Source organism: Sebastes umbrosus, chromosome 2 (assembly GCF_015220745.1).
Source record: "Sebastes umbrosus isolate fSebUmb1 chromosome 2, fSebUmb1.pri, whole genome shotgun sequence".
In the NCBI taxonomy this organism is placed as follows: domain Eukaryota; kingdom Metazoa; phylum Chordata; class Actinopteri; order Perciformes; family Sebastidae; genus Sebastes; species Sebastes umbrosus.
In genome coordinates, this window is record NC_051270.1 from 8,157,078 (window position 1) to 8,170,612 (window position 13,535).

Genomic DNA, 13,535 nt, shown 5'->3' on the forward strand with positions numbered 1-13,535 from the left:
TAAACAGGATAAGGGCACGGCGAAGACCTGAACACAAGCTATATTCACAGAGCCTTCCCTCTCTGCTAAACAGCCTTTTCCTGCATTAGAAAAGTATGCAGTTAAAACAAGGAAAGAGCTAATAGAACAATGGCAAAGCGTCAGGGAGAAAACACTAAAATGTCAGAAAAGAAGCCTTTTAAGTATGAATGATTGTTAGAAGAAAACAGTGAATAATCTGCTCAAAATTCATCCATATCGCTCGTTTTACACAAACTTCCTGCAGTTATTGTGTTCACTTTTTGGGCTAATTGCACAGTTTATCAGTTGTTCTGTACTGTTATTGTTATGCATTGAATATAATATGAAATATCCATAAAAAATGTCACTTAGTCAGGGGTCGTCAGTTTACTCAATGATAGAAAAGGGGCCCCTTAAAGAAAAAGGTTGAATAATAGCATGCATCAGTGCATTGAAAGTTGCTTGTACATGTTTGGTCCATCAGGGATGAGTCTAAAACCCTATGAAAAAGATAAATTTTTTTCAGCAATGTACATTAGAACATGCAGTTGCAATGACTCTTGATGCAGTTACACTACTTACCAGGATTTATTTAACTTCCTCTATACTTCTCAACGTACTTTGAGACTGTGCACCCATGCATAAGCCCCAATTTACCATGAGTGATAAACACATCCCTAACCCAGTTTATTAGACATAGATGGCAACATCCTCATCAGTATCCTACAACAGGACCAAAGCAGCAATTGAGTTGTTTTTGCACAGCCATTACACACTTCTCCTGTATATTATGAGCCTAAAAGGATAATACTGGTGATATTTTTTTCTGGATAGGGCCCAGGTTCAGATGGAGCAGGCAGGCAGGATCAGTTCAGTGATTTATGGCAGGTATATAGGCTTACTGGTAGGTGAATTGCAGGCAGGCAGGTTCAGGTAAGCAGGCAGGCAGGCAGGTACGGGGGCAGATCTGGTGGATGGATGGAAAATGTCAATAATGAAGGGGCCTTGGGAACAGAGAATATGGCTACACAGGAGGGACAGAGAGACTGACATGAAAATGTGCATCTTTAAAAAAGGAGTCACAACTAAGTACTTTATTTTTTTAATGAGAAATAGTTTCTGAAAACAGTAGGCTATTAGATTTTTTGCAAATGTTACTTAAAGGTACAGTGTGTAGGATTTGGCGGCATCTAGCGGTGTGGTTGCAGACCAACTAAGTATCCTTCCACTCACTCTTCCCTTTCCAAGGACAGCGGTAACACGGGCCACCGAGTGCAAAACTGTGGTAAGGCATCACATCCTTACCAAAGTAACTCTACCTTAGGGAGCAACAGTAGTCAGATGGCGGCTGGCAGTACCACACTTTTGCACTCAAAGGCTCAGTTTCAGTTTCACAAGCGCGTGGGAGAACTACGGTGGCCTTCAGGTAACGTAAAAACGTGAAAGACCATCTCTACTGTAGAAACATGGAGGAGCAACATGGAGGACTCCATGAAGAGGAACCGCTTAGATATGAAGGGCTCATTCTAAGATAACATAAAAACGCAACGATTCTTATTTTCAGGTGATTACACACTAATGAAAACATAGTTATGAATATTATATTCCATCTCTACTAATAAATCCCCGGAAATGTAACACACTTTTCCTTTAAATAGTGCATTTGTTGGAGACTATTTTCTGAAGCTGGTTTTGGTGCTCTGCTGAATATTTACTGGAGCAGTAGGATCAACTCAAAATGAAGAAATGTTTTTAGGGCAACAGTGGAGGTCTATAGAAGAGAGGTTTTCAAACTGTGAGAGACGTCTCTTCTGCTTTACTCTCCAACATAACAAGGTGCCTGCCGTGTGTAAAACAGTTGTCACGACTTTCTCTGAGGCAGAGCCCACACTGTCAGACTTTGAAAACCCCTGGCACAGAAATAATAAGCTGTATAAGGCTTTGTTTTTACAAACACCACTTGTTAGGAGGATATTTTCATGGAATTTGTTGACAGAGAAAAATAGAAAAATCTCCACACTTATCCTTTAAGAAACCTATTAACTGATTATTAAGACTCGGGACAAATGAATAAATGTTACTATAATTCTCTCACATTGCTGCATTTAACTCAGTTTAGCTAGATAAACTATAACTGTAATCTGACTTGACTGAATCAACATTAATTCACAGGTTTACTTCGCAGCAGAACTCAAAGTGCAGTCAAGTTCCTGATAGTGTTGACATATTTGAAAAGGTCACTACAGATGGTAAATGCCACCTTGACATGATAAAACCAGTTAGCAATGATTGGAGCTCCCTGCATCTGGAAAAGATGTGCCCTTAATGACTTTTAGCTATCTCTGCACTTTATCTGCACCGATGTTTGAGAGAAAAAATGCATTAGTCTGTACGGTAAAGTAGTTTAACTGCGGACAGAATGCCAAGTCTTCAACCCAACAAATCTGCCATTAGGCCAAACTGACCTTTAAAAAGTCGAGAAATTTGGTTCCAAAGGGAACTTTTTGGGAAAAAAGGAGTCACTTTTGCTCGCACAAGTCAAACAAGATCTTTGTTGACTCCTTCCTCTGAATTTAAAGCTTCTGAAAGGTAATTCAAAGTGATTTCGTGCCCAAAACGGAACTGTGGGACCATGTAAAAACTGCACACAAAAAACAATCACTTCACTGAGCTCATTCAAGAGTGTTACTGCACAAAGATAAATGCAGTTTGACATACTGAGCAGTCATTGTTACCTATTATGCTTTTTCCCTTTCCTTTGTGTGTTATATATATATTTGTACGTGTAAAAGGTCTGCAAATTTACAAAACCTAAAGTCCTCGCCGAAGGGAGTTACTCTCCCCCAGAGAAACACTGCTCCTGAACTGCCTGAAACGCTTTGCTAAAATACAAGTATGCATCTGAAAATGAGCACTATAGAGTGCTCCAGGGAACTCCACATGGATTCATACATGGCCATGAAATTCATGAGGCTACTGCAGGCCAGAGAATGTATCCAGGCTAATAATATCTCAGTCAAAGACATTATCGGACCCCATGAATGAGTGGTGGTGATTTCACCAGAGGCTGAAAGAGCCAGGCCAGAGCAGCAGGCTGATTCAGCGTTATGAAATAGCACGCTTTTTAATTGATTCTGTGAGGAGATCACTATTTACACACTGAGCCACACTGGTCTGACTGTCCTCAAGTGGCCGTTTTTATACTCCTCATACCCAACCCAGCACATCTGTATGGGCTTCATGTCAGGAGGACATTGAATTGGCGGCTGCAACGAGGCGAACGCAAAACACGTACGTTTCCTGGCTTCAGAAGCTGCCTTTTAGCGAGCTACAGGTACGTACATCTGTTCCGTGAGCGGCATACAGCGGATGCATGTCGAAAGGAGGCCTGCATGATGATTTGCTCATCAGACGATGTGCTACCGGAGACGTGATAGGAGTGGACAGGCCTGGGAAGGATCAGTGAGCAATGAATGAGTTGGCATTCTCCAGCCGAGAAGAGAGGAGAAAATAATCGGGGCCAAGTCCTAAACAATGTAAGCAATAACACACGCTGTGTTTCAGTCTGGGCTGAGAAGAGGATTAGACTGGAAACAGTATCAGTGATATGGATCCATGTGACCAACCAGATTAAAACAGCAGTGACTGTTGTGTTTTATTCTTTCATTAAGCCAATGGCCATTCTGTCATTCAGTTTGTCAGGACAGAATAACATCAGTGCTCTGGACCAGATGTGCTGACTGCTCCGGTAACAGGGACACAGCTTCAGGGTCTCCAGAGGACTCAGTGGGACTGGTTACAAGATGACAAACATCAGCGATAAAATGCTCTGGTCCCCTTAGAGACTCCGACAGAGACTTGGACCATCCACATCATCCTGTTCAACACGGCAGCCAGAAAAATCTCAGTGAAACCTATAACAACAAATGACAGTGGCACAAATCCACTATAAAGTACTGTACCATGATGGGTTTAAGATATCATATATATATTGGTTTACTGTATATCATGATTTTGGATGTATTATTAGAAATACTGAATTAAATTAAAGGAATAGTTTGACATTTTTGGAAAATACACTTTCTTGCCGAGAGTTAGGGTGTTTTCACATCTCAGTCCTCATAAAATGGATAAAAAAGTGGACCAACAGAAAAGGGACTCAGTTATTTTTCTGTTCACATCATCAGTTAATTTGAAAGGACTCGGTTCTGTTTCTGGTTCACTTCAGCTCTGATGGGTCCTCAGTCCTCTTTCTGTTCACACTATAGTTTCTCAGGAGCTCAGACCCACATTGATTCTTTTTTTACTTGGACGCGGTTCTTGCTGTTCGGTCCTAATGAAATAAATTCATTAAGATAAACGTCTGATGTGGGGCGCCCCGTTAGCTCACCTGGTAAAGTCCTTGCTGCAGCGGCTTGGGGGTTCGAATCCGACCCGCGGTCCTTTGCTGCGTGTCATCCCCTCTCTCTCCCCCTTTTGAAACTATCTATCTCTGTCAAATAAAGGCAAAAAGCCAAAAAAATTATCTTGAAAAAAAAAAGATAACGTCTGTGTGGTGTATATGGAAAAAGCCAGATGTCCAATCAGTGCAATTATTAATGTGTTTTGTCATCAATTATTCTGCAAATATTTGATATTTGCAGGGGAACCGTACAGATCACAGATCAACTATACCGTCTGTTACACCACTAATTGATAGTGAGTTGAACAGTATACCTGCAATACCTGTGTTACCATAGAAAAACGAGTAGGCCTACCGTCATGTTTTCAGAATTTTGGCATCAACTTGGTACCGAAGTAGCCTATTCTTGTGACATCCCTAAAGCGAACCTGGAGCGCTTTGTGTTTCACAATGCACAGATTAAGCGAACTGCAACATGGACTTGAAATAAACCGTACTCAGACCAGTGCAGTTTGTTTCAGAGCGGTCTGAGTTCTTTTGGAGTGTTCACATAATACGCAAAAGATGCTGACTAATCGCTGAGTTCGGGGATCAAGTGTGAAATCACCCTCAGATGAGAAGATTGATATCACTCCATTAAACTATAGAGCCAGAAGGAAATTAGCTTTGCTTAGCTAAGAAAGAGACACAGCTACCCTGGCTCTGTCCAAAGTTGAAAAAAGATGCCTACTATAACCTCTAATTATAATTAATTAACACGTCATCTCATTCAGCACAATGACAATAATGTAAAACAACTATTTGTGTTGCAGAGAGAGCAGAGGCTCCATCCTGGGCGGATAAACTTGATATTTGTCTAGAAATAGCTACACTTAGTGTAGCTATTTCTAGACAAATATCAAGTCTTAACAGGTGTCGCTGTTAAGCAGCAATTCTGAAAGTTACAAATAGTCCCTTTAAAGGTCTCATATTATGCTCATTTCCAGGTTCATAGATGTATTTTAATGTTGCATTAGAACATGTTAACATGCTACAATGTTCAAAAAATCCTTTATTCTTCTCATAGTGTCGCTCTCACTCAGCCTGCATTTAGCCTCTGTCTGAGAGACCCTGATTTACAGCCTGTCTCCTCCCACTCTGCTCTGATTGGTCAGTGTTTCTGTCAATCAAACATCCTCAACACAGCGTCACAGCGGACTTCTCTCTTGTTCCACCAGGAAACCCTTACATGGCTTGAAATTCTCTAATGACGTCAGAAGAGAAGGAAAAGCTGCTCAGTGATTTTCCACAACCATTTCCGGACAAACGGAGCAGGAGAAAAAGAGAGAGGATGGTCTTTTATGATACTATGGTGACCTGTAGACACACTGGGGACAGATATTGATGTTTAAAAGACATGGAAAATGCATTTTGCATAATAGGTGACCTTTAACATAATCCAGCCAAGTCTAATATGAAGTGGTGGCAATTGCAAAAGTAGCCTATGCCTTTAAGATTGTCTTATATTACTGTAATCCGCATTAAAAGTGCATACAGTACAAGTCTCCCTGCAGCAGCTGTCCTGCTTCATCTCCACATCATCATCGTCGGCAATTAATTATATAATGTTGCATACTGTAAAGACACTAAACTCTTAAACTCATTACCAGACCATTGCTTATGATGAATAATTATAAACCTTTTCAAACTTTTTTTACACGTCTAACGGCCCTTTTCAAGGAGAATATTTTTGAGGAGTAGCTTAACTGCTTCAGTTTCAGGGTCCTGGTTTAGTGCATGCTGGCTCCGTCACGCTGTCATCATGACTTACTGGGACACATTGAGATTTTCCTACTACGACATGATGGCCACATAGACTGTATATAAAGATGGACGAAATGACAGCTCCCCAAAAAGTGAAGCCAAAACATCTGGATCGCCCCCTGGTGGCTGGCTGCAGTATAGGTCATGAACCCCTCCCCACCATGTTAGCGGATGGGACATGGGCCAAACTACAAAGTCAAAGTACACGTCAAATACATTTTTCCCAAAGATGGCTTCTGTCATTGTAGGTAGTTCTTATCACGCTGATGTATGTTCAAGTGTTCATTTTTCTGATAAGTTTGGTTTTAATTAATTATTTGATGCTATAAAAGGGGGTGAGACGTCATGATTGGCAGCTGTGAGTCTCTCTCGCTGACAAGCAGCGGCTGTGCTCGGCTCGCGATTGGTTCGGGCGGGTGACCTCGATACCGCAGCTCCACCGGCCGATCACTACTGTGCAGACTCTGCAGTGGAGACGCGTCGTCCATCTTTATATACAGTCTATGGATGGACATGTGGTTTTTCATTTTTCCTAAGGGAATGGACTGGATAATGCATCTCTTAAACTTTTATCTTGTTTTGTGTTAGCTGTAAACAAAAGCTCTCAACCTCAGTAACATCGACAGTCAATCATAGGCAGTGTGTAACCACATAACCAACTCTTGTAACCTGATAATCACCATCCTCTATTTTTTCCATTTAGTCCTGAAGCTTTTTCCAGACTCTGATGAATGTATATTGACTCGTCTTAAAATAGGAGCCACTTACACGACACACAAAGCATCAAACATGTTTACTGGGTTTGTATAGATGCTATATAACCCTTAAGTAAGATGGACAGCCTCAAGCACAACACACACAAAGACACATCTATGGAATTTTTCAGACTTATTCTACACATGCACGTTAGCTGTGATTGTGAAATAAACACGTCCGGTATACACATAACCCTGAAAAAAGGGGAAATAGGTCAACCAGTCAGTGTAAAGTTCCTGGTTGTACTCATCATATTGCACTCTCAGCGCTGAATGAGCAAGGTTGTCCTCGTTCTCCTCGGCTGGACGCAGTCAGAGACCTGCCATCATTGGATTTTGGCTCAGCCTGTCCACAGTGGCTGTCCTGCTCACCAGTAGCAATCCCTCTCTTAGAGGGCAAAGCCCCGGCAGCATATTTGGTTTCTGACATCACCGCGGCTTTGCGGCAGCAGCTTCTCAGCCCCTTGCGGAAGCGTATGGCGAACAGGCCGTAGATGATGGGATCCAGGCAGGCGTTGAAAAGCCCAAAGATGAACAGGATGTGGGTGAGGGAGTGGGAGACCTTCCCCTCCAGGTCGTCTGGAAAGAACCAGTACCACAAACCCAGCAGGTAGTACGGAGTCCAGCAGACGATGAAGCAGATCACTATGACGATGCTCATTTTCAGAGTTCTCATTCGAGCTTTGGGGATGTTGTTCGTTGAGCAACGGAGATGTGGCTCATCCGAGGACACTGGAGGAAAGAGAGACAGATATTAATGGAAAGATGGGATGTGTGAGCATGAAACAACTTCCTGACCCACTCATGTATGTTCTGACCAACCCAACAGCAGAATCAGCTGTGAACTTACAGCCCCTCTTTGTCATCCGTTTGGAGATCTGGATGAAGATCCTGGTGTAGCAGATGATCATGATGACCAGCGGCAGCAGGAAGAGGCAGGAGAAGGTGAACATGTTGTAGGCTGTTTCCTGCCAGTGAGTGACAAAGCTCCCTCTAGTGGTGCACTGGGTAAAGTTGGCTGGGTATGTGATGGTCACATTATGGAAAATGAACATCTGTGGAATAAAAAAAAAAAAAAGAACACATTATAGGATAGCATTTTGCTGGCAGCAGCTGCCATGCAATATTTAATTTGCCCTGTTTGATTAGCAGAGAAAGATTAAAGCATTATGTAATACTGGTGTCTCATGGTTTGAACAAATAGCCCAGTATGTACATTATATTTTCTAAATGTATTGTTACTGTCAACTGAATTATTTGAATTATTGAAGAGATCCCATTAATTTTATTTATTATTTTCCTTTTGTTGAGGTATTTTCTTTACTTTTTCGTCTTTCTTTTTTGGATGTTATATTGTCATGTCATCAAATTGTCTTGTTTGTTATGTGTATTTTGCCTGTATTACATTATTATTTGTTTTAAATAGCCCATTATCCCTAGGAATAACATTCATGTAGGTCAAATGCCAGTGTTTAATGGAAATGAGTAATTATATATTGTATTATGATATTGCTAATTCTATCCAACCAGCAGTCCAAAAGCCAAAGATATTCAGTCTATCCTATATGACAAAGAAAAGCATTTAATGCAGCAGTGAATGTTTGGTATTTTTGGTGGGAAATTTTCTTGAAACATTTGATTAATAAGCGCAATAATTGCAGATTAATTTGCAGTCATTCCCGTTCTAATCTCATTGTATTTGTGTTGTATTTCTGTGAAAATGCTGCCATTGGATGTACTCGAGTCTTATGCAGAATCGTACAACAGTCTGTTTGGAGATTGGATTGAACCGTATCGCCGGCTTTTTCTCTCACAAGTGAAGCATCTACACTGCCAGGATTAGGGATTCCCATCCTTGTGTAACTAAACGATAGAACCACTAATCCCCAACACCGAGACCTGGTGGGTCCCCTAAATCCTGCTGCAGGTTTTCTTGCAGCAAAGCCTCTACGAATTAATGCATTTTATGTAAATGCACAGAGATATACAGAGAATGATGATATAGGAATGTAGATTTTAGTTTCCTCTAACATGTATGTTTTGGTTCCCTACAGTTTAATACCTCTATGAGAGTGAGATAATGCATGCAGATCCAATAATCTGTTGCCAGATGTAAAGACCTAGGGCCTCACTGTGGTGCTGTTTGGAGGAACACAAGAGAGAGATCAGTTCACAAACTATCCAGCTCTTCTCTGTGAACCCGTTGCTTCAGTGTTCAACTGAGCCAAACAATCACCTGTCTAGTCAAACCAGTGTCATCTGGCCTCACCTGAGGGATTGAGAACAAGGCGCTCATAGTCCACGCCACCATCAGCATGACCCTGTTCCTTCTCCGCGCCATGCTGATGGCCAGAGGGTTGAGGATGGCCGACTGTCTGTCCAGACTGATCACCACTGTGACGAAGGCGCACGAGTACATGGCCTGCAGCTTGAGGAACATCAGAAACCTGCAGGCCAGGTCTCCGGCCAGCCACTGGACCGTGATGTTCCACGCTGCGTCCACGGGCATCACGATGAAGGTGACCAAGAGGTCGGCCACGGTCAGGTTGATTATCAGCACCCTGATGTGGGATTTACGCTTGTGGCCATTCACCGCCCAAAGCACAGCCAAATTGCAGAAAACGGAAACGCCACACAGGATGAAGGTGACGATCACTCGGACTTTGGCCGCTGTGGAGAAGGTGGGCAGCTGCGGCGGCTCTCTGTCCACTGACGTCCAGTTGCAGTGAGGAGTCAGCCAGTCACAGCTGGCATTGAGGTCAAACCCCGAGCTCTGCTGATACATGATGACTGCGGGATCAGAGCGAGAGGAGGCGTTCATCTTCTGACCATCACCAAGGAGTCAGCATTTTGTTCAGAGGCTGGTGCTGCCAGAGGGACATAAGGCAAAAATAAAAAACATGAGCGTTTTGGTGCAAAATATTCATCTACATGGATTTGCATAAGAAGAGTAAAAGAATAGTTATGTGAGAAATACAGTGGGTAGGACACATCTGTTTCTCTCTGTTGCTCACTGGGGTAGAAAGATGCTATGATTGCCCTGTGTGCATAGGAGGCTCTCCAGACTATTGAATCTGCAGCACCACCAACAGCAACACCTGACAACCAATCAACTAACTAGAAAATATTCTCTTATATGACAAAAAAATATATATAATTGTTTGGTATTCATAATACAAACTTTTCCATTTAAATATACTAGAATTTGCAGAGTGAAAATAGCAATAAATCTTAACTAAAACTAAATCTTAATAATGGCTTCTAATTTATTTTTTATTTATTTATTAGTTTATTTGACAGGGACAATATATAAGCATTGTTACACTTAATTAAAGTGCAACCGATGCAAGGTATATAGGACTTCTAGCCATAGCTAATTTGCAGACCTTGTCCATGGTTAGGCTTTTAAGAAAAGAAAATAAAAAATAAAAATACAGAAAAGCACATCTTAAATAAAATCACATCAATTTGCATAATGTGGGCTATTTTCCAACAATGTAAAGATATACTTGTATCATTATTACTTAACACTTTGGCAAATATTGTCAACAAAGCATATCGAATAGCAACAGTTAAGACTATAATTGAATTATGTTATTATCTTGCATTATATTTGGTTTCTGTGTTTGAAATAATAACAAATGCATAAAAACAATGGCACCAACAACAACAAGGGTTACTTAACCAAATACTACATGTTACAATACACTATTTATCTCCATTTTATATAGCAAAAAGGCCAAAAAAAATATATTAATATATAGATATAAGAAATACAGCAAACTCACATCTATGTCCGTGTTGTATTTCCTGCATCAGATGATAAAACAAAGTGAAATCCTCTTGATGGAAGAAGTCCCAGACTCTGCTGCGCTCAGCTCCATCTCCCTGCTGGACCTCGTTATGATGAGCAAGCAGGACAGAACTGAGTTCCTGAGTCTCCAGTCAGAGCTCTCAGTTTCATCTCAGAGCTCCTTCAGGAGTTTTTCACACGCAGTTTGTTCTCTCTCTCTCTCCCTCCCTCTCTCTGTCTCTCCCTCTCTCCCTCCCTCCTCCTCTTCCTCGCTGTGAGCTCCAAGAGCAAAGTTTCTAATTTTAACCCTGCCGGAGTAAATATGATGAGACACCCCTACAGTCCCCCAGCCCCCTAGTAGCATCACTAAAACCTGCTCTTAATAATAACTGCATTAGTCTAATGATGATGTGCTGCAAGGTCATGTGATGATACAGAGGAGTGGACAAAATTAGGCTACAAGAATATCTACAAAATATATTAATGCAATCTCAAGCTTAACTTTGGTATTTTCCAACCTGGACCATATTTCCCCATGTTTCTGAGTCAAAAGTGATTAATGGGAACAACACTTTCTGAAACTGGTCCATTATTGAGACTATAACAGGTGTTTCCCACCGACATTGTTATTGTTAGTGTCTGACAACATTATGGAAAAGAACCCTACAGAGAAATCAAACCTTTTTCTTACCTTTCACTTGATCCGGTCTGATGGTGCCTGGGCAGAGGCACCAACATCGATCACCTGCGATCAGGGCACAATGCATTCTGGTTAGATTTTTTTTTTTTTCAATAAGTAAAATTGTATGTATTTAAAATTTTTAAACAATACAAATAACAATTAAATCAACATGCAGGTAAACAATACATATAGAGGAAATAAAGGTATAAATAAAAACAAAAATAAATTTAAAAAAGTAACATAAAACACAAAACAGGCCAGGGGTTAATATAAATAAATAAATTATAGTAACTTAAGTGAAAACATTTAAATGGGAGGAAAAACTCACCGTTTTACTAGCCTTTTTTTTTTTTTTTTGCAGAAGATACTGTCTTAATATATAGTTCCATTTCTTTCTTGAAAACATTAAAATTAGGTTTCACTCTCACAAATTTGCATTTATGAATGTAAAGCTTTGCGACAATGATGAGATTAATTAGAAAAATATTCTCTCTCATATAAAGTGTTGAACCTTAAGAAACCCCTAAAATTTGTTTTCCAGTAGAAGTTCAAAGTCACATAGATAATATTATCCGAGATAAATCTACAAATATCTTGCCACAGTTTACGGGTGTGCACACATGGACAACCAAACACAAACCAACACAAAGATAACCTCACAAGGTCGAGGCAGCCGCAGATTTTAGAGCCAGGCACTGCAGCTGCTCCCATGAACTTATATTGAAAGTATATTATTATATATTCTATACTGGTTGGGTTGCTCTCCACCGACCGCAAGACCCAGGGCATGATGGGAAACGCCTGATCAAAGAGCTGATTGACTCTTATGATAAGCACTTATCAAAACAAGCTTTACAAGGCAGACATAAGAAGAATAAAGGATAGAATACAGTGCCAGATACATGCACATTTCTACATATAAAGGCTATTACAAACAAATATAAATAAATCCTAACATGGTTTGCAAATTACAAGTAGTCTACAGATCGGATCTATCTGTAGATATGTGGCAGCTGCCAATTCTCTGGTGCTTGCTGTTGTTTCCCTTTTCCCTGGTGTTTTTTTTGGTTGAGTTGCTGAGTGATTAGAGGGTTATTCAGTTCACCTGTTGCGCAGGGTGTGGGGACTGGCTCTTAAATGATAGTTGAGAGCAGCTTGGTGCATTCCCCTCTTGGCCAATCAGGGTGTAACGACCCCCAGTGTCATTCTGATCTCTCTCTTCACTCAATGCAACATGTGTTATCAGCTTTACCAGAAACTCTGGTCTGTTTTGGGCCCTTTTGGGATTCTGTGATCTTTGTGTTTTGTTTGTTGAGAGTGTTGACTCTCCTAGTTGAGGAAACAAGTTAAGTGCCAACCAATTGGGTTACCTGCACTGGGACGTTTAGGTACTATTTGTGCAACGATCTGGCTTGCCTTACAATAGCCTAACGCTTGCAGGCTGTATTTTTGTATTCTATTCATTTGTTGATTTTCAATGAAACCCTTTATACCCATTTCTTTTAGTGTATTTTATTTGGGAAAACTTTAAAGGAGGGTAAAAGGAAAAACACAAACCAATATTTCAGTTTCCTTAATTGTTTGTTAATATAGAGGCATTTGTTCATTATTGAAGAGGCATTTGTTCATTATTATTATTAAGAAGGCATTTTATTTTATATTATTATGTGGATGGGAACTGTTTTTCAGTCTTACTGAACAACTAAAGTCTGGGGAACTCAGTACCGCCACAGATAGATAGATACATCTGTATTGCCACATGTTTCTTATTTTGTCCACACCTATATTATTTATTCAATGTGAATCAGTAGCATTTTCTCATATGATGAACGATGTTCTTGTTTTCCTTTTCAAAGCAGGAGGAACACTTTTACGTCTTACATCTATATATTCCATTAGCAGCAGCGCTCAAACAGACAAATACAGGGAAGAATCTAATAAAGAGCAAGCAGTCCTCCTCCAGCCGTTTGCCAGCTGCTATGAGGTTTAACATAAGTGGCACAGTCTTGTTCAGACTTTATCACAATAAATAAATAAAACCATATTTCTGTTTCCACGGGTAATACTGAGTCATACAGTTTTATTAGCCCCAGTGTGGAG

At 40.6% G+C, this 13,535-nt stretch overlaps 1 protein-coding gene across 1 annotated transcript; it reads right to left on the minus strand.

Moving 5' to 3' along the window:
- Nucleotides 1-7,016: 7,016 nt before the first annotated feature.
- On the minus strand, nucleotides 7,017-10,945 carry LOC119477041 (gonadotropin-releasing hormone II receptor-like). Its single transcript, XM_037750857.1, has 4 exons — nucleotides 10,749-10,945; nucleotides 9,230-9,827; nucleotides 7,811-8,015; nucleotides 7,017-7,692 (listed from the first exon to the last, which is right to left on the minus strand). Exons 2-4 carry the CDS (start codon nucleotides 9,779-9,781, stop codon nucleotides 7,211-7,213), a joined length of 1,239 nt encoding a protein of 412 aa, XP_037606785.1. The 5' UTR covers nucleotides 9,782-9,827; nucleotides 10,749-10,945; the 3' UTR covers nucleotides 7,017-7,210.
- Between the last annotated feature and the right edge of the window lie 2,590 nt (nucleotides 10,946-13,535).

Bases quoted from the DNA above. Each gene is read 5' to 3' on its own strand.
- LOC119477041 (XM_037750857.1), bottom strand. From the start codon at position 9,781: ATGAACGCCTCCTCTCGCTCTGATCCCGCAGTCATCATGTATCAGCAG. The intron at 8,016-9,229 runs GTGAGGCCAGAT...TTTATTCCACAG, and splicing joins CCTTGTTCTCAATCCCTCAG to ATGTTCATTTTCCATAATGT. The intron at 7,693-7,810 runs GTAAGTTCACAG...TCTTTCCTCCAG, and splicing joins ACGGATGACAAAGAGGGGCT to TGTCCTCGGATGAGCCACAT.